The sequence below is a fragment of the Odontesthes bonariensis genome, chromosome 12 (assembly GCF_027942865.1).
Source record: "Odontesthes bonariensis isolate fOdoBon6 chromosome 12, fOdoBon6.hap1, whole genome shotgun sequence".
Taxonomy (NCBI): domain Eukaryota; kingdom Metazoa; phylum Chordata; class Actinopteri; order Atheriniformes; family Atherinopsidae; genus Odontesthes; species Odontesthes bonariensis.
In genome coordinates, this window is record NC_134517.1 from 25,779,861 (window position 1) to 25,802,030 (window position 22,170).

Here is a 22,170-nt window from a genome sequence, read left to right on the forward strand (position 1 = left end):
CAGAATACAAACCCAGAAAACTGCAGAAGGCAATGGAAAAAAAAAGTTTTCCTACCTGGCATAATAATAAGAATACAATCCTAATAGGGGAGTATTTACCGGGAGAGTTAAAATGTCTGGAGTCAATAGGAAGTGTTTTCATTTTCCTTGCAATTATTATCCATGCTCATTAGTGTAGCATGTCGGAAAGGAAGGATGTGCAGACTGCTTTAAGGTGTGAAATGAAAACACTGATCTAAAGATAGGTTTTACCATCTTCAGTTTCCTGCTTGAACAAAATAAATGAATGATCCAGAATTGATAAGTGAATGTCATACAGATTCCCAGCTCAAATAACAATTCTATTACTTACTTAATTAATACATTTTTTACACATATTTCTGAAGTTTTAGTTTAATTTTCTGATCATTTACAACACTTCTTTCTGTTGAGTTTTGTTTTAAAATAAGCTCAAAATATCTAAATATGCTGAAAAGTTGTTTTAACATCTTTATGAGTGGGGATGAGCCTTACCTTTTCTGCTTTAGGTGCGAGGGCACCCTGAGAAGGAGCGTGGGAGGGGCCCGGCGATGGCGGTTGCAGGGGACTGACTGGCTCGCCGTTGAGGAGCACTGCTGAAACGTTCGGAGGTGTGAGACAGGAGAGAGGCGAGGAGAGAGAGAGGATGGGACGTGAAGCCGGGGAGGAGAGGGGGGAGGGCCCGATGCTGGATGCTGGAGACACCATGGAGTGAGGACGACCCGACTGACCCGAGCAGCGCGATGGGGAGGAGCTCTGAGGACGCAGGGGAGAGATGGCCACAGCGGGGCGCTCGGGGCTTCCAGCGGGAGGACTGTGGACTAAAATGCACAAATATTTACTGTAGGTTGATTGGTAAATCTGATGACTTATTAATATAATCAATATCTGAACTAATAGCTATATCAAGTTATTTATAGTTAGCGTCACTATAAAACAAACCAAAAAAAAACTTCCTTTGGTTCTTTAAAGGTGTACCAGCAGTAATGTTAGGGCTGCTGGTGCAATCTGCAAAGTGCAAGAGCAAAGACAATCTTTATTAGGTGTTTAATTGACTAAAAACTAAATCAAAGTAGGAAGCCACCTTGATTAAAAAGTGCCAATTAGCAAGCTTAAAGTTAAAGTAAAACGAAGATTTCTCACATTAAGTGCATGCTTCTGTCTACTGGCTTTGATAAACAGAAACATGACAGCAAAGAAAAGCTTAACTCCAAACTCCTGTAGAAACAGCAACAGTATGAAGTGGCTTGAGTTTAAATTTTTTTTCAAAGCCTTTAGTTTGTTTAAGCACATTTGGCAAATGCAAACGTGAATGTGCACAAAAACAAACATTCCCATAAACATACAGACATGTATACCACACACATACATCGAGATATGCACACACTTGGGTTTTCCAGCCACCTGCTCTGCTACTCTACAGCACTCAGGCAAAATCCTTGGAGAGGTGTGCTGGTCGCGTTATAAAACCACTAAATGCCAGAACTATGCACATACTTTATTTTGTAATCAAGACCAGATGTGTGTGTGTGTGTGTTTGTGTGTGAGAGAGAGAGACAGAGAAAGAGAACAACGAGGGAACAAAGGTGGGGAAAGAAAGGAGAAGCTCTGTCATTACGCCTCCATAAAACAAAAAGGACAATGATGTCATTCGACTGTGTGTTTGTCAGTTGGTGTGTTCACTCATGTGTAGGTATGTACGTGGGAGTGCACATGTCTGTGTGTGTGTTGGTCTTGGCAGTTCTCTCTCAGTGTGTACTCTCCAGCCTCTCTAAAGAGACCTTCACCATTATTTTCTCAGAGGGAGAACGAAAAGGATACAAAGGGGAGAAGAGAAAGGGGTATTCAAGAGATGAATAGATTCTGAGTGGAAAGCAAGGCTGATATGATCTAGGGCTTGTAAAGACAGTGTGTGTGTGGGTTTGAATGTGTGTGAGGGAACTCATATACATGTAACGCATGTGTGTAGTTTGTGGGTGTGAGAATATAGTTATGCACGATTGTTGTGCTAAATTTTACAATGCAACAAAATATTCTGAGCTGAATATTTTGAACAAATCTCATATTCAGAATTCACCAACGGAGCTTACAGATTATCATGCAAAGAAAAAGAACACTGCAACACTTTATTTGTAATAAAATGTTATTATTCATAACTGGAAACCATGGATACCAACAATCTCAGCCAAAAGAGTCCCACATCACTCCTATCTCATCCCTGTGACTCATGCCAAACCATGAGCTCTCCATAAACATTATTAAGCAGTTTCATGCCAAAACTTATACAAGGAACTTTGTTTCGTTATCATAACGATGTGATAAGGCTAGAACCTACTAAGAAGCTCCGTTTGATTGTCTGAACCTAAAACAAAGTAGCTTTGGTGCATGTACAATGGCCCACAAGAGACTGGACCAAGGCGAAACAAGGTGGAGAGTTCAAATAAAAAAGCTGTATCCTTGAATTGAACTCGTGTTTCTTCACATAAGATCCACCAATAACCTCTAAGAGCATACATTATTTTGCTAATAAAGCTGATTACACACATTAGACATTTAGACATGTAAATTGGCGAAGGTAAAATTATGTTTTAATCTGGTGAGGAACTCTGCAGGATAAGATGCATTCAATCTGTTAATCTGAGGCTCTAATAAATCAAATGTAGTCATACAGATACAAAAAACACGTTTCTGCTTACCCAGCTGCATTGGGGTGCGTGCCTGGTTATGCTGGCTTGAGCGCAGGCAGTTCTTCAGCTGGGCGGCGGCAGTTTGCGGTGAGGAGGCGGGGCTGATGCTGTTAACAGAGTTTACTGAGGTCACAAGCGGGGTGGAGGGACGGGACGAAGAGGGGCCCGGGGACGAAGGGTCGGAGATTTTACTCGCCACCTGACTGCACCCACTTCCTCCCCCTCCACCAACTGGACTGGACAAACATGAGCCTCGAGTAGCACCAACTCCAAATGGAGCCCTTCAAAGAATAGATCGGAGGAAAATGTTGACTTTTTATCATTTTTTCAAATGATATTTTTATGCACCTTTATGCCTTGTTAACCTTTTTGAATTATTGTTGACTTCATGGACATACAAAACTTGCATCTCCAAATATTATTCGAAGGATGCGATAAACTTAAGTCAGCAACAAACAGAAATCGTAATTACAGCATTTACTTAATTTTGTCTGCCATTGCTTGTCATGGCGATATAGAGCCTGCGTTATGCACTCTTGCCTCTGATAGTTCTGTTCTAATTACATCATGAAAGGGGTAATCCACTGAGCTCTTGAAGCCGTATATGGAAGCTTCCAACATACAGCCAGCAACTTTCTGCCTGTCGGGAGAATATATCTTCAATTTAATAAGACAATACAATTTAAAAGAAACGCACTGGGAGAGAAGATGGCACAGCTACATTCAGATGATGTTACAATTTAGCTTAGTGCACTCAACAGTATATCTGTGAACAGTCTCGCCGAGCTGCTGGTATGGCTGTAGACTCTTAGGCTGTTAAAGCTCAAAATATTAAGGTTTACACAATTTTCAATTCACAATAGCAGAGCAGGAGTTAAAAACAGTAGTATCAAGCGCTGTCAAAGTGAATAATATCGGTGCTATTATCTGGCTGGTGGATCAGCACGATATAGTGTTCTGCTGTATCATATATGGTGCTGCAGGCTGCTCATGTTTCTGTCTGCAGAGTGCTGAATGGCAGAACAGTGAACTGAACATTATTGACGCAGTGGTATTCACACTCTTATGGCTACCCATCGACTTCCTGTCAGACACATACTGAGTTACGGCTTTGTGTGTGTGTGTGTGTGTGTTTCTACCAAAAAAAGACACAGGAAAGTTATTCACAGGTTCTTTGATTTGAGGTTCTCAGTGGATATCTCTTATACACCACATTTATTGCTTCTTGTGCCTGTTGGTTTCGCCACATTGGCTTCCCCTGCAGACATTTTTGGCTGCAGAGCTTAAAGAATTCATACAATTTTATGAGGTGAGAGAGCCGTCATTTAGACCAAACAGCACTCATGCCAGAGCAGAAAAGAAGCGCTTCTTTTTTTGTTGTTGTTTTTTTTTTGTCTGTATAACATCTTGGATGATTATGATCCAAAAGCATTCTCTTGTAGAATTTGATCAATCTGTCATTCTAATGAATGTGGAAATATCTTAATTGCATTTAAAAATGGACATCTCCAAATTGTCCATTTTCATTACTGTGAATTACTGTGTGCATAAATGTGTGCCTAAGTCTGTTTGTGTGTGTGCATCTTTGGAAGTCTCTCATTATCATACAGAGAAATTTCCGAGCTGCACTGCAGACAAAAGAGGGGGGAGCAGTCAGGAATGAGGGGTGAGGGAGAAGGAGAGAGTATGCTTGCGTAAAAATAACAAATTGCCTCTCATTTGATTACGCGCCCATGCTGCCTTGCTCTTGCTCTCCCTAAGATTGTATAAGCACAGAGTGTGTAGCAGCCATTCATATCCACAAGAGGAGGACACCTGCTGTTTTTGCATCCGTTTCATCTCTTTGGATCATTTTCTTTTTCAATTGCTCTCTCTTCCTTCATCCCCCCTTCTGTTTAGAATTTGTTTCTCTGTCAGCTGTGTTCTATTTAACTCCCTCCTGAAAATTCTCCACATTTTTTACTTTTTCCAATTCCATCTTTTACCATATTTCTCCTCACTTCCATTTTCTTTCGAACTGTGTTTATCCCACATTACTCCATCATGCGGAATTAATTTTTCCCCTTATGTTTTACCAATCTTTTATTCCATTATTGCACTTCTCTTTTGCTATCACTTTTATCCTCTCTCATTCGTTTGCCTCGACAACTTCATGGTAGATTAGAACAGTAACAGCAAATGTTTTCATGAACTCTGGGAAAATTAGGGTCATTAAAGTTGTGAAAAAACTTTTTCATTTCCTTTGAGCAGCTGTGACGTTTTGGATGGGAAAAATAATGATGATGAAGATAATGATGATAATGATCTATGATGAGGATGTGGTAGCCCAACATTAGAATAACAGAGCCAGTAGAATTGGGTGGAATGTTGTTAGTTGTAGTTTATGTTTATGTATCAAGTTCACAATGTAAAACAGTGTTAAATCAGTTAAATCTTTGTAAATCAGTACAGATTACTGTAAGTTGAAAAAAATGTGTTTTTTTTCTCAGATTTGTGGCCTCTTATTTTATCCCTTATCCCTTTTTAGGAACTTAAGATGTTCAAAATGTGGGGGGATTTCAATAAACATGAGGAACACATTATCCACAATGTAACTCTTCCAACTAAATACAAGCTAAAACATGTAACTGAATGTCATTATACCAACATTATTACACTGTTCATTCTGATCATTACCCATCATTACCCTGAAACATTACAATGTAAAATTGTGTTAATAACTTTATGTGAGGAAAACACAAGAACTTAACGTCTTAACATTGCACTGCTGGGCAGGATCCGAATAAAGTGAGTGGTAAACGGGGCAAAAGTCTGAATTGGACACATGGCTATTGAATAGATTACACTCGTACTTAAACTGTGGTCTTTTCAGGAGATCACTTCACTTCATTGTCCATCCATCATGGGTGAAATCGGTGGACGAATTGGACTCTACACCACATAATCAAATCTATACCCCAAATATAACAATTTGTTATTTTAATCTGCCTGTAGTAATGACAGCATCACCTCCAACCTGTCTGATCCCAAGCTTGAGCTCACTGACCTGGACACAGGGGTGACGTAATTTCCTGGGAAGACACCAGAAGCAGCAGTTCTCAGTGAAGTGCCTTTGAACCATCCATCCTGACACTTCTCTGTAACCCGATACATCTCCCCCTTCCTAAGCTCCAGCTCGTCAGCCTTCTGGGGTTTGTAGGCATACAGAGCCAGATATCTGGGGGAAAAAAAGGCAACAGACAAAATGAGAAAGTGTGATAGAGGTATTGAGCAATTTACCACATTCAGATAGTTTTTTCACCATCTGAATGGAATCATGCATGTGGACTAGCATTAATGCTTAATTCTTACAAAAACCAGGAGAAAAGAGTGTGTTACAATAGTAAGGGAGAAACAGATGTTCTCGATTTATTATGAAGCGGCTCAAGAATATAGAATGCAGATTTCTCTCCCCAAGTCTTAAACTTTTCTTACGAAAAAGTATGAATGAGATGTTGAGCCAAAATATTCTTATACTGCTAATTTCCTGTTTTTTACTGTGAAGTGCAGAGGATCATAGAACAGATATGGTATGGATGTTCAACATCAAGAGACATTCTGATCTACAGAAGGATCTTTGATTGCACTCAGAGACAAACCTTTGCAGTTGGTCATGCCACCATTTATCATCCATTTTTTTCAAACTGTTTGAGATAATTTGTTTGTCAAACATCAGTCAGTGGACTCTGATATCACGTTGAATTTCAAATTTGAAAGACAACAAGAGAGGGTCATTTTCTTTAATCGAAACTAGTAAAAGGTAAGGAGTAAAAAGTAAATAAAATTCCAAAAGACTATTCAAGTTATTTATGTGACTGTGGAAGCAATGCGACCACTTGAGGCTGAATTACTTTTTTCCTCCTCAGTGTGTTGCATGCTGTAAATGGATGCCTAAAGGTAAGTCCTTGTCTACCAGCTTAAAAACTAAATGTAGTATTTGTCATTGTACTTTACAGTATTTAACTACATGTTGACTATTGTACCTGTGTGAAGATATAAATGAGCTCTTGGTCCTGAGACTGCGAGACTTTATAGTATGAGACTCCGACAGAAGATGATAAGACTACAGAGTAAACAAGCCCTATATGTGCTGCTCCCCGTTACCATGGTAACAGATGTGGGGACTGTCTCCCTTCTTCGCATGGCAACAGGAATAGTTGCCAGGTCAAGATGAAAACATCGGACCTCATCAGTGGGACAGACCTATTCTTGATCGGTAGGTGTGTGTGTGTGTGTGTGTGTAACTGTTTGTGTATCCACAAAACTACTTTGAATCTGATATTATCAAAGCATACCTTTTGTATTTGACTCACATTCTGACAGAAGTGTGGCTGTTAAAAGTAAATACAAGCTCATTTGAACATTTGAACTTGTGAGGACTGACCACAAAGATGGACATTCACGATCGTAATTACTTGGTAAAACGTGATAAAACAGTCTACATCATTTTTAGCACACCACCAACCACCTGGATGTGTAGTCCTGTTTTTGCCTCTCAATAACCATTTCAATTGGTGTTTGTAAGAGATTTTTGTTGGCCTCTGATTCATACAAACAATGCAAAGGTAATAAAGTCAAAAGCCAAGTCCCTAACTATTGCCTCTGTAACCATTATTTGTATGTTCTTGTATACATATCTGTACTATCTCTGTAATATCTGTTGTAATACTGAATTATTTTCTGACATTTGATTGACACATAAAAGAAAAACATAGGAAAAAGAAAAAAGGGGAAAAAAACAGGTTATCTGGTATATTAATAATTTACGATTGTAAGACTTGTTACAAAACCCAAGCCTCAAGTACAAGTAAGCAAGTGATGTGTAACTGTATTTTTCCTCTCTAAGGGGGATTTCATCCTTGACCAGTGGAGGAGTAAATGTGGTTGCAGAGGTTGTGGAACATGGCCAATATCTCTGGGCACAACAGAGCACATATTTCTAATGCTGGCAGGAGGTGGTTTCTGAAATCTCGCTTGGATCTCACGTACATATTGACTCTGTTGATAAACAGAATGGGCAGGTGGAAGGAGGGACTAAAAAAAGAGGAGAAATAAAGGTCACAGCGGGATGCGCTGGCAGAGCTGAGGGGTACTCACATGTTGAGTGGCAGCTGCACCTTTGCATGGGCCAGCAGCTCAGAGGTCAGAGATGCCACTTTGGGGGACAGCGGTCCCCCTGCCGAGGAGGGAGATGGACCCGGTGGAGATGCATCCTAAAGACATATAGGGAGATACGGCACACAAAGAAACTGAGTGGTTCGCATTAGAAAGGAAAATGCACCTTCAGTCTTTCAGCATCCTTGATACTTTAAAAGAAAAAAAAAAAAAACAATGAACCAGATATGAATAAAACCAGAAAACATAAGTGTAAAAGCAACAAATTTCCCGCTGAAAGCTATCAAAAACAGATTGATTGAGAACGGATGATTTTATTTGCGAGGCACAGAAGGGAGTCAGGAGCTTCATTAAAAAAATCTAGAGCATTAGAGTGAAATAAGTCAACTCTATTTTTCCTCCTTCCCTCATATATTTGTATTCTAAACATACACTGTAAATATATACAGACATTTTAAATCATGATCACAGTCTACACGAAGCAACATATAACTGCTGATCATTGCAAAATTTTTAAAATGTTTTCTAATGTAGAATACCATTATTTTTCCTCAAAAAAAAAAAGATCTGAATACAGCCTTTGCTTTATATAATAATATACATCAATGTGTGCGCCTGCACCTGGATGCGTGCAGCAGCTCTGGGGTCAGAGGAGCTGATGAGGACTGGGTGGGATATCTCCATGCTGTGCCTGTTATTGAGTTGGGCGGCCCTCTGGCTGACGGACAGGGCAGAAAATGAATGCCGCTTCTTGGCGTTTTTCTTTCCCTCGCTTCTCCGATGGCCAGAGCCATTTCCATTAGACGGGGAGGCGCTCGGGGAGGGCCCAGGAGTGCAGGGGCCCAACGGGGCTGGCTCAGAGCTCGGACCTGGCGCATTAGCTGGCAGAGGCTTGTCGATCTCCATCAGCTGCTTTGCTGTTTCATTTAACTGAAAATAGTGGAGAGCAGAGGGGGATGGTAGGACACAAGAGAAATAGGTGTTAGATGTCAGACCAGAGTAGTTCAGGCAACATCTTGAACACAAGTGTATTAATGTGGCCCTTTCTGGCTTGTTCTCGTTGGCAGCAGTTCAGATCAGCAGCAAGGCAGTAATTACTTATAGCAGCTGTGCTGTGAAACTCTTTTACAACTTACAACTTTTAGTTCTCATTATTGAGAGCATGAGAATATTTTTCAAAAAGAATAATTTAAATTAATTATCCAGTCTGATTTATAAAAGTTTGCAGAACTTGAATTTATTTGATTTAATTGAATTATAGTTGGAATACAATGAAGTGGATAATAAATGGCAGGAGTTGGACTTTCTTTAAATTGCCTTGAGATGACATTTGTTGTGATTTGGTGCTATATAAATAAAACTGAAGATATTAAGATTGGTACCATAGATCAAAGTACTTGTTTATATATCACAAGTCATATCATCATCAAATTATTCAACAGTTACATCACATTTTGCACATTATGAAAATATCATGTAGCTCAACTCGTTAAGAAATTGCTCAGTCATTAACAGGTATTTTCATGATGCCAGTTTTCACTCCTGTTGGTAAGATGATTTGGTCATTATTGAGATGAGTTGCTTGCAACTGTGTTCCAAAAATAAAAGGCTTAATAGTTGTTCACCGAGAGAAATAGGCCCATCTCTCACTGCTTTTTTCGGAATTGCTGCAAAATGTTTTCAACATAACATGATAATGCTTGATGTTCTCTATGCATACGATTGAAGAAAAACATGGCAAGAACTATAACAAAGACGTAAGCACATAAAGCCAAAGTTTTAATATAAAGTGAGATCCTTAAATGTCTCAAATCAAACTGTTTAATTAATCAATCACAGTCACAAACAGACATTCCTCCAAGCTCTCTAGATCTTCATCTTTCTTTAGCTGCTTCTTTTCAGTTTGAAATAAAGCAAGCATAATGGTAAATCTCTGCATATTATTGATAGATTGTTTTATATTCAAATTACTTAGCAAACATACAGAATTCTGAGATCTGCACTTTGACAATGATGCACAATCTAAAAGAGTTTTTAGGAGAGGATTTGTGCAATAAATTGTACAACATACGAGTAATGGGTGGTAGACTGGTGGTTCCTCTGATGAGGACAACAATGCATTAAGTGTGCTTTAAGTATAATGCATTAACAAGGCCTTAAGCTTCATTGTGCTTTTACTCTCAACAACTTTAACTGTGTGCCAGGACTGGTTGATTTAAATCGTTTACTAAATATGAAAATACCAAACATTTCTTTAAGTATAGAATACATATACTGTATATAACTGGTTGGTCTACTCAGACCCAAGAAGACTCTTTGATGATACTGCCTAGCAACAGGGGTAGTCAGGTTCTGCCCTAACACCAGCCCTATCTCGCAGAACAGGAGAAGACCCTCAAATTGAAAACATCACTCATCAAACTTTTATCAGTCTCGACTCTTCATTGTATTATGCTGATCGGACAAAAAGGTTACCAAAATTGGTGATTAACAGGCAATTTAACAGGGAGATGTGGAAAAGGTTTTGTTTTCCTCCCAGAAACAGAAGAAAACAGAAGAAAAAGCCCCATTAAGGTAACACAGCTCATAACGTAATTTAGGTTTTAATGAGAAAAGGGATTTGTTGAACTTGCTAATTAATATTTGATATATTGTGGCAGAGAACAGGCATCAGTTTGCAAAGATTAAAAAAAAAAAAAATTAAAGAGGTAAGAAGGTTAATGATTTGGTTGTGTACCTTATCAACTTTAAACAACAACAACAAAAACGTATCTAACATATCCAATAATGTTTTGGAGTGGTGTGAAGGTGGTGCAATTGTGAACCTGTACCACTGAGGTTCCAACCTGACGGAGTTTTTTTCTTTCCACCACAAACAAGAAATTTCTTTAGGTAGTCTGGGTCACTTTTATTACTTCTACTAGCAAACAGCTGTTATGTCGTATAATTAAGCATAAAAGAGCTGACATTTTTATTAACCAGCAAGTTACATTATGACAATATTTAATTGTGTCCTTCTGTTCTCTTCTAATGTCATTCATTTTTTCTTATGCCAAAGTTCACACTGATTCTAAGCTGTCTGCTTCTCGAGTCTCATCTCCCTCCCCTTCCTAGAAAGAAACCCTGCAGCAGGTTGCATGGATTTTATAGGCCCATAAACTGTGAAAGGTTTTTGTCAGCTTTGTCAGTGGTACGACCTCTTTAACACCTGCCGTGGCAAAAGTCTGCACATTTTATTTGTGCATATTTTTCAACACAGCAATGATACCTACTGGACACGAGTACGAACTCTGTACATTAAAGTTAACATCCAGTTTTGGTGCTATCTGTGTGAAAAATTACTGTTAATCTTATTATAAGTTTGTTTTATAAAGTCACACACATACACACCTACCATTTGAGACACAGCAAGCCAACAAATTCACATTGTAATCATGTCTGCCTCCGTGTGTGTGTGTGTGTGTGTGTGTGTGAGTGAGTGAGTGAGTGGTGAACAACGTGTAGGGCTGCCACGTCTGGGTCCAGTGTTGGTGATGCTACATTTCCATATTAATAGATATGCTAATCAAAGCCAAATCATATGCTAATGAGCATGATGGATTGATGCTGCAGATATAACTCAGTTATAACTCTCATGAGGGTGACTAGAGGACGTATGCATATATGTATGCACACACACACACACAAAACATTCAGAAGGTCGGTGAGGCCACAAATTATCTAACTGAGTCACTCATAGACATGTTCTAGTTCTAGTTTAGATCCAAGAGTACAAATACAATTATGTCACACACTCAAACACACCCACACACACAGGGCTATACGACATATCAATGTTGTGATAGTTTTTCTACCACTACAAACGCACCCGATCATGCTGCAGAAAACACAGGACTGTGTGCGTGTGTGTGTACATGAATGAGTCAGTTCTTAACCCCTTATTTCCCGCTGAATGAAATGAATTATCCAAGGTTATCAGTTACTGTATCTGGTGAGCAAAATATATTCTTTTGAAGCTTGAGTGTCATCTCAAGTTAATACAGAAGCTTGAACTGATAATCTGCACTACGAGATGGGTAAGACCAAATTTCAAAATGTCCTTGGGAAAGACACTGAACCCCATATTACACTCACATATCAGTATGTGAGTGTATGTGGTAGAGAAAAAGCACAGCAGCTATATAAAGTAAACTAACAAATGCTGTATGGGTGTGTGAACAAGTGAATGTGGCTTGTTATGTAAAAATGCCTTGAGTTGTCAACAAGACTTTAAAAAAAAAGTGCTCTATAACCCAGTCTGGCACTGTGCATTAATTTCAGGTGGATGCAAACGTTTTATCTTTTGATCATAAACCTGAGCTATGAGGAACCCAACTAAAAAACAAGGTCACATTCAGTAAATCTGGATCCACAAACAATTGAATCAAGCTTATCTCAAACACAATGTTTGCATTGCTTACAACTAGATAATTGGATTTATTAAGATTCCTTTTTTGTTTCTATGTTTACATTTAGGACAAGACAGACATGCAGTTGCAATTTCTTGCAAAAGCTTCCACAGGTTCTTCATAGTTTACTTAGATTTACAGTATGGTGTGCTACCAGCAAAAAATGCAGAAATGACAAAGAGAAATTTGGCACTGGCCTGGAAACACATGCATAATATTAGCACGCAGGGGAAGTTTTACCTCCACCCAGCTGTGTGCGGCTTCTGACAGGTTTTCCCAGTTAAGTTTTTCCACAGCATTGTGTCAAAAACAATTTCAGCTTTTGATTTCAGCCAACCAATGCAATATCAAAGCAGGCGCTAATGGAGAGGGATGCAACACATAACACTGCAATGTTAAGTGATGTAAAAGTCTACATAATTGATGCATCTCTATCTAATAGGAGCACCTGTGCAACTGTGTGTTTATCCCAACTTTGCTCAGTCTATGGGTTTTATCACATTACCAAAGTAAGTGTTTCGGTCAACCAGCTAAAGCCAGGGAGATATGATTGGGTACCCCAGAGTCTGAGTGAGAAAATTAGTGTGTTGCTAAGATAAGAGGATCTTAAAAAGGAAAATTGTAATTCCATTCACATCTGTACGGATACACATTTTAATAAGTTTTGTTGTATTTGTTGAATATTTGCTTTTGAACACGTTGTACCAATAATATATTAAGCATACAAATCAATATGTTATTATCTAATAAAAAACAGGGTTCCCAGCATGTCTTCCATCGGTATGCAGCGAATGGAGATGTTTCTCATCCGAAGAAGTCAAGCATAAGAAGGTCTCTTAAGGGTTCCAGCAAAACATTGCTTGTATCAGGTTGCTATTACCTGACAAAAAAAAAAAGAAAAATGAAAAGGAAGTGTTTTCCAAGCTTCAGTCCATACATTTGGGTATCTAAAGTCAATGTCATCTCATCAACAAAAAAACAATTTGTTTTGAGCCTTGTTTATATATAACTGTGTCAGTGAGCTGTTCAGATTTGTAGGGTAAACATATCACCTAACAAAGTTTTTTCTTATTATTTTCTTATTATGTCAAGCTAGCTTCAATTGCAGATCATGCCGCATTCACTGTACTTCAGAAGTGGGAAGTTTAAACACTTTTTGGTCTTGCTTTTCTATTTGCCATTAAAGGGATAGTTCACCTCTTTTGACATGAAGCTGTATGAAATCCCATATTAGCAATATCATTTATGACCATTTTCTTACCCCCCGCTGCGTCCTGTGAGCCGAGTTCCGGCCTCGTTTTGGCATTGACGAAGGTAGTCCGGCTAGTTGGCTGGGGTTGCAAAAATAAAGCGTTTTGCTTCTCAAAACAATATGTGTTCAAAAGAGTAATACATTTGCATCACAATATCGTTGTGCAGGAAAAAGTCAGACCTCACAATCGCTTGGTGCTATTTTCTCTCCCTTCGTATCACTGCGTGCTGTGTAGACCGTGCAAACCGAAGTGCAGACCGAGCAGTCCCCTGCTTCCGAGCAGCAAACACTGTAACAGGTGCGGCTGTCGGCAGGTGGCAGCACGCAGTGATACGAAGGGAGAGAAAATAGCGCCAAGTTAGAAATGTATTTTCTTTTTGTTCCTAAAGATGGCCTACCAACTGTCCAACTGCAGATGGCACAACATCCTGAGCTCTCAGGTTATTTACTGTATTCTTGCTCATACCGTAACAAAGTGCTCCAAGGGTTACTAAGTAGAACAGATCTCAAAAGAGACAGACCCTGAGGACGAGAGGAGCAAGGGAGGTCATTCTATGCTTCAAAATGATTCGCTTGAATAGAGGTATAAATAATTAGAGGAAAAAGGAGCAGCTGTAGTGTCTGTGTTATTTTGACTAAAGAACATTACAGACATCTCATCAAGACTTCAGGGTATTGTGTCAGTTTGTGAAAAAGGGCATGAATATGTCTTTAATACAATTTTTCAAATTTCTGCACATTAATTCACATGGCACATAGCAGAGGGGACCTGCCCCAGTGGAAGCCTAATGGAATCACAGACTAATATATTTTCCACTTTAACTGAATTTAAAGAGAATTAGTACATTCAGACATTTGTTTGATGGGAAGAGAAATCAAGAAAAACACAATTTCTCCCGCTGTCTTTTTAGTACTGCTTAAAGGCCTCAAATGTGATCCAGCTTAAACTGTGCAAGTTGTTTTTTTTTTCAAATGCACAGGGATTAAAGAAAACTTTACTTTACTCTCGACAGGCATGGCAAGATGAAAGAAGTGTTTAGGTCTCGCCCCTGTATTTTGTTAGATTTACTTCCACTCTTCTCTGTTACACCCGGGTTTAGTTACTGATGACTCTCACCTGTTATCAATCCCCTCGTCACTCCCTCAGTATATAGTCTCCTAGTTTTCTGTTGTCCTCTGATGGATTATTGCTTATAATCCATGACCCTGCCAACCGTGTTCTCTGTGATCCGCCGTGTTGCTTTAAATAAGATATTCATCCGCCAGCTCCAGAGTCTTTCCTTGTTTCAATTTGGGTCCGCTGTCTCCACCACTCGTGACATTATTTCTCTGACAAATTTGATTTAATCAGCTTCCACAACAGTGCTAATATCCTCTGCTCCTCTCGCTGCTTCAATGAATACCATTAAAGTATCAGCAAAGCTAAAAAGACAGACTACATGCTAACTCAGAAGAGGACTATGTTTTTTTACCTCTTCTATCAAAGGTAGCAGTAGGATAATTAATGGTCATTGTATAGTAATACTGTTGTCCTGTTTCTACAGCTCTTGTGACTGTGTGTCAGTTTACCTCGACATAGAGGATGGGGAAGATGCCAATCTTGTCTCCAAGCATTCCTTCCGCCCAGTTCTCATCTACTCGCCTAATTACTGTCAGCACCTCATCCTGGCGAGAGAAGAAATGAGTGAAGCCACATGTAAACACACAAAAACACATTTCCGATTATATCTACAATATTTTCCCCAAAATAACAAATGTGCAGTTACTTTAAACAATGCAAGAATATTTCTTATCTGATTTTAAATTTGAGTGATATATGACTATTTTATTCATTAAGATTTGAGAGTTTTCTAATAGAGGGCACGGATCAGAACCTTGTCTTAGCATGGGAAGTGATTTTTTTTTGTGTCAGACAGTGTTTTTCTTTGCTGAAGTTACGATCCAAAATGGTCAATTTAAGCCATTGGAATCTTTGGCTGTAAAAACATTTTCATGTGTTTATTTTGGAACCAAGTAATGGTCTAATACATAAAATAACAGAAATTCCTTCATGCCAGAAGCCATTAAATACAAACTGCAACACTTTCCAGATCATACATCTCAGTGATGAATTGAGAATTCCATGTGTTGCCAATCTCAACAACCATTTCACAGCCATTTTAAATACTTCATACTCATACAGACCCAATGAATTGGGCTGTCGACTTTGAGGACATTTGAATAAGGGATGTGATTTAAAATTTGGATCCTTTATGAGCTTTTCAGGTAAAGGTTCTGAGTGTAACTTTCAGAAAACCCCTGAAATTAAGACACCAGCAGCTACAGTTAGCATCCTGTTGTGTTGGCTCAACTGTGTATGTTACCACAATTCCACTGTTATTATAGTTTAACCATAAGCTGCTGGTCTGCTTATGTGAGAATTCCTCCTTGTAATGAATGCCGAGGCTAACCGTAATTTTCCCCAGACCTCAGTGATACTGCCCTTTGGCCAGATGGGACACTGGATAAATGTTTTTTTTATTTAATGTGTTTTTTTGTGTGTGTGTGTGTGTGTGTGTGTGTGTGTGTGTGTGTGTGTGTGTGTGTGCGTGTGTGTGTGTATTTTGATTTTTACTTGTGAGCATGTGTTGTGCTTGAGCTGTCCTTAGTTGAAAGTAAACAATTTCTAAACTAACATCACCACATGTTGCACACTGTTGGTCTTGTAAGGGAATTCAATAGATGCACTGAAGGAAGACTCTTGGGAGAGGGCACAAATGTTACATCCTTTGGATTTTCCAGAGAAATTCACTTTTCACAGAGATACAGCCCAGTGGCTGTTGTGAGCAGACCAGAAAGATGGGAAAGCTTTTAAATGCATTCATACACTGGCAATAAGAAAGGCAAATAATTACAGTAAACTGCTTCATGCTCTTATATACTGTAAAGCACCTTTAAAATCATGACATATCCCTTTTTTACACCAAAGCACATTATAAATTAGAGCATTTTCAAAAAAGGAATACTTCATTTAATGTCAGCTATGATTAGGTTAAGAGGTTAATGGTGATCTCTTCAGTAGTGAAGCAGTCCTCTTTCGTCTTAACAGCAGCGTTTCTTATTGACAACGATTCTTATATTCTTCACACCTTTTCATTCAAAGAACCTGGTCTTCTTATGAATGAAGGCTCCACAAGGCACAATATATTATGTTACATGAAAGGCATGGATCAGCATGCCTGTAGGCTTATATCAGCTCTTATCATGTATATATGTTGTTGCAGCCTATACACAAGAATTTATTATCTTTGCTGTTCACCACATACGCCCACACACTTTATCATAAAAGTGTTGTTCTCTCCGTTGTTCCTCTCTTCACATTGAGGTCTCGGTAAGGTCATTACAGGATGGGAGCGATAATGCTTCTAAATGACTGTGTATTAGTCATACTGAGTAATTACCTCTCACACTGAGAAAACAATATCGTAGTCACTGGTTCTGCATGACAACACGCATATAGCCCACCATGTGTCTCTGTGTGAGTTTATGGCTTAATGTGATATTCAGTCAAATCTGTTGATTAGCTTATCCCAAAAATATAAAACAATATGAACTATTGATGTCTCATTATCTATGACTCGTCTTAGGACGCCTACAGTTGAGTGCATGTTATTTTAATAACCTATCTCTGCAGGAAAAAGAGTGAAGATGCTGAGTGCTTAGTCTAGCACAAATGATTCCGTGTAACAGCAGGAACAAAATGAGAAGCTAACAGCAGAAGAAAATACAAGTAAGTGTATACTACAAACTAACCTGGATACAATTTTTTTGAGAAACTGGCCATACTTTCTGATTCTTTCCATATATATGTGGAAATGCTCCTCTAAGACCAAAAGAAAACAAACTTGAAAATCTGAAAACATTTAGTCCTTCGGATAATTAATTCCAATCCTAAATCCATTGATCTTTTACAGTTTTGAATGCAGCCAGATGTTCCATCAATCAAAGCTGCTGCGGTCAAAAGAGTAGAGACATTTTAACTTAGTTTGCACTTTACAGCACACACTTTTAATGTTAAAAGAACGTTTCTCTCCAGCAGTTTGGAGGATGCACTATAACTATGGACTATAAAGATTCCTGACAAACAGACAGGGAACAATAAACTACAGTTGGCTGCTGGGATTGAGTTTGAGTCACAAAAACATGCTGGCTTTGACATTGGTTTGCCCCGAATGTTTGCTTTGTAAAAAATATTTTAAGTTTTTGTTTCGCCCCCAACCTCAGTAAAAGAAACATCAAGGTGGAGAGATGCTTCAGTCTTGAGATCCGAACCAGTTCTCAGATTAAATGGAGTTAAGCTCTAATGGAGTTAATAATTTTTGCAGTTACTGAGTTTGATCAGGGCTAAAATATTGTCACAGCATGAAAATAGTATTAGTGTAACATTAGAGTAGCAACAAATTTTAAGATGAGCTCAGAGAAAATCTGCTCCCAGAATTTCCTTCCAAAAAATATGGTCAGCCTCAGCCAAATCCTGAAGAGTGGTAATGAGCAGCCTGCAACAGATCAAATGCGTAAATTGCTGAAAAAATGTGTTTTACACTATAACCTGAGTATTCAAGGTAAACACTTGTGCTAAAGGAAATAAAATTAACCAGACTCAGTGAATAATTCCCTATCATCCCTATATAGACCAGTGAGCAGTGCTGACCAACATGTCATTGGGGTCATCAGGTGGGAACCTCCTTTCATCAGTGTTTCGTCTAGTTGAGCCCACGACACCTCCAGGAGGCTAGACAGTGATCACTGGCGTCCCAGAGTCACTCCCCTAATGCCAGCCATCACTGCTCCTCACACCACAACAACCATTTTTTTTTTTCCACAACCACAAGCTACCCCAGCCTGTCACCAACTGCACACCAGTCATAGTGGGGTCGGGATACAAACCCTGGTTCGGGTAGGGGGTAATGGAAGTATAGAGGGTGCCAGAGGTGGAGGCATGACAAGACACACTAGCAGATTCAGCAGACAAACTCACCTATAACCTTCAAACAAATCGGCAACAGTTTAAAACCAGGTAGGAGTCTATATTTTGGCTGATCACAGGACTGTCTTAGCCTGGTGACGCCATCCTACGTACTTCCGCCCAAAGATTTTGGCTCTGCACATAGTCTGGCCAAATCCCCCTACCTCGGTTCGCTCAGTGTTTTGCCAATCAGCAAACAGTTGCGAGTGGTGACGCAGAACTCACGCGCGGAGTCCATTGTAGTCCATATAATTGTAGTTCAACCGCAGCGGAAATACACATGGCGACGGAAGAACGCTAGAAGCTATCCATGAAGTTGTCTCAACTCTGGAGAGCATTATTACACAATTAAAACAAGAGCAAGAGGAATGCCTCTTCAATTTTGTTAGTGGCAAGGATGTCGTAGCTCTCCTTCCAACTGGCTTTGGGAAAAGTTTGATTTATCAAATGGTACCGGTATAATGAAAGCGGATGTGGGAAGCGTGATTCGCGAGCTAGAGCCTCGCGAGAGTAAGCATGAACCTCGGCGCATAACCAACGTCATTTCTAAACATTATGATTGGTTAAGGGAACTCCGTTGCTCCAATGAATTTAAGTTGCTGGGTAAGGTCCCACCCTCCATGGAAACGGATTCCTCTTGGGTTTTCCCAGACTGTTTGACAGAGTCAACAGTCGGCTTTCGCCCAGGCTAGGACTGTCTAGCAATGACACAGAAATAAAATAAACACAGAACATTTTACTTTTTAATCTGAATTGATCAAATTAATTTACTCTAGCAGCAAAAGTATACAGTGCACACAATAATTGTTGGCTATGGATGGATCTCATTTTATCCTGTTAGCACTTTTTCAAAGTTAAAAGTTTAGAGCCAGTACTAATAGATTATTTAATAATTTAATAATTAATCATTATATGTTTGTGTGTGTGTGTGTGTGCATGTGTGTGTGTGTGTGTGTGTCTGTAACAGGCCTATGTATGTGTGCTACCTTGCTGAAGGCCAGACAGTCTTTATCCTGGTCTTTATCCTTGACCTCAAAGTCATACAATGCCTTGCCCTGGGGTGGAGTTTGACTCAAGGGACGCAGCAGCTGGATGTAACTAGCTGGTAAGAAACCATGGCAACCATTGAGCTCCCCGTGGTACCAATTGTCATCCACCTTGCGCCGCAGGATGATGATGTCACCTTTGGAAAACTGAAGATCACCTGGTTCTTTGCCCTCGTAGGAGTAGAGGGCTTTACCGCAAGGCAGCGCTGGGATATTCTGTAAAACACACAATTGCAAACACTTAGTTTAATTCCAGAGGTTTGTATTTTACAGACACTTACTCGTCTGAGCTTTTGAGCAGACATTAGTACAAAGCAGTAAAAATGCATTTTTGCTGCTCGTGGTAATGAGGGTCAACATGTTGTTCCATAATGTTACAGATAATCTTTTTTCCTGTGAAATTGTGGATGCAGAGATGGTTACTGAGCAAAAGTCTTGAGGCTGTGACTTCATTGAACAGTAGACGGATCAAATGAAGGTTAAGGTGCATCTCTCAGGTCCTGTGTCAGGTCTTTGCTGGACCTTTTTCCTATTTCGTTACGACATCATTGACAGATACCGTTCATCTGCTGTAGATATTTTTTTAAGCCTGATGCTACTTTTTTTAGTCCTCCACTTGTCCAGTTGCTCAATATTTTTAAGCCAACCATGCTGAAATATGACAGGTTTTCAGCAAATTACTTATTAGGAATCCCTTTGATGGTTTGACATTTTACACAGATACAACTAAAGAACTGGGAACAAATTTTGTGTCTTCATGACAGGCTGCAAGTAACAAAGTGCCTGGATACATGGTTCATCCCTACAATTAGGTGCCTTTAATTTGCTTAAATGGTTAAAGGGGTCAGAGTTTGGTACCCAGGCTCCGCCCTCGCAGTGACGCAACACCTTCGGCTCTGCTACACTTACTCAGGCAAACTGCTCATTCAGGTGGATTCGAGTTCCCGAAAAAATGGGAACTCCACCCACTTTGTCGGGAAGCAATCAACTTTGAGCAGCGCCAACGGCCCAGGGTAGAGGCGTGTTCAAGGTAGTGACGTGGTTGAACTGCCACTCAACCCATGGATTGTACACGGAAGCGCTTCATTCAATATCAACATGGAGCAGCATCAAGCTTTTGACACTGCTGTAGATGCTGTAATGAAAGTGTTCGACGGGAGATTCTCGTTAAAAATCGAGCAAAGAACAGCCCTTGAATCATTTCTTGACAGGAAAGACGTTTTCGCCTTGCTCCCTACTGGCTTTGGTAAGAGTTTAATCTAACAGTTAGCCCCGCTGGTAGCTAAATCATACGTCAGAGGAAAGAGTGGTGTGATTGGCTTAAGCTTAGGCACAGCCTTTTCTGGCCACAACCAGTAGCAACCCGAGGGAGGCGGGTTGACCAGGCCATTTCGAATCGTATTCGTTATGGTCTTGGTCAGACCAGAATCTCGAAGAGATTTGAAAGTCTATGTTAATCAGGCTAAGAGTTTGGTGGGTTAACAAACTAAAAAACACATTTCTCTAATAACAATATTAAGATACAGGCAATGGACTGAAAATTGGTTAAAAAAAAAAGCAGCAAATGTCCAAAGAAACTTTAAAATACCTTCAGAAAGCCTTGAGAACTATTGCTCAAGACCATATTAAAAGATTAAAAGAAGGTTTCGTCCCTTGGAAACTAAATATGAAGAAGTTATGCAGTACTTGGAAAAAAATAAGCAACCAGTTGATAAGGGAAAAAAAACATAACTTGCAGGATTGAGGACACAACATAATTTGCACATAGAAGGTGAGGTGACAGGTGTACCTTTAACATATAAGTTTTGCTTATATGTTTTGACACTTCTAAAGATGATTAGAAGCTTTTATATTTATCATTTGTGCTACTGCGTTGACATGATGAGAGTAAACTACCCCTAACAAACCATTTATGCTGAACGGGGTTTCATTAGATACTAAAACCACCCACAATTTTGATTTGCACAGATAAGCTATCAGACTGAAAAAATACAGTGAATGAAAAAATCACAGGTTTACTTTTGACTTTTATGAATGAGAAAATGAGATAGTGACTCCTGCAGTGATCAGTATTTCATCAGAAAAAAGCCCAGGGTGCAAACAAGTTTTGAAGCAAGTCAAAACAGTGGCAAATTCATTATGTTGCACACTATTGGCCCCTGAGACTAATTTGTAGAGCAGAGATAGTTAGATATATGCCCCAAGGTTCATTTTATTCCCCTCAGCAGTATGTGAGATATGACTGGTTATCAAAATGTTTGCCAGGTAATTGCTGTTCCTACCCTGAGCCAAACACAGTAATTTTGAAAATGCCAGTCCAGTGTGAAGCATGACTCCCTTGAGTTACATCCAAATCTGGTCTATGTGTTGTCTCACACATCAAAAGTCCAGGACAGAAATGCACTAGTCCATTTACACATCCTAAACAGACATATGATACCCTGTGTGGAAAATGACTAAAATGTTACACTGAATTTGTGGTGAAGTTCTACATTCAAGATTTTCTTTTCTCCATCTGGATGGGCATGTCAGTGTTTTCGCGAAACAGAATGTACTTTTA

General features: G+C 39.4%; 1 protein-coding gene across 3 annotated transcripts in view; it reads right to left on the bottom strand.

Annotated features, from left to right (window-relative positions):
* Positions 1–22,170, bottom strand: part of LOC142396788 (E3 ubiquitin-protein ligase SH3RF3-like) — a 90,022-nt gene that overhangs the window by 9,470 nt on the left and 58,382 nt on the right. For 2 of the 3 annotated variants that reach the window (XM_075479878.1, XM_075479877.1), the window contains exons 2-8: positions 19,551–19,826; positions 15,129–15,224; positions 8,481–8,789; positions 7,842–7,957; positions 5,752–5,922; positions 2,715–2,986; positions 514–839 (exon numbers count right to left, since the gene is read on the bottom strand). In XM_075479878.1, the coding sequence (XP_075335993.1) occupies positions 514–839; positions 2,715–2,986; positions 5,752–5,922; positions 7,842–7,957; positions 8,481–8,789; positions 15,129–15,224; positions 19,551–19,826 (1,566 nt within the window). The remainder of the gene's footprint in view (positions 1–513; positions 840–2,714; positions 2,987–5,751; positions 5,923–7,841; positions 7,958–8,480; positions 8,790–15,128; positions 15,225–19,550; positions 19,827–22,170) is intronic. The other variant, XM_075479880.1, reaches the window with a different exon arrangement.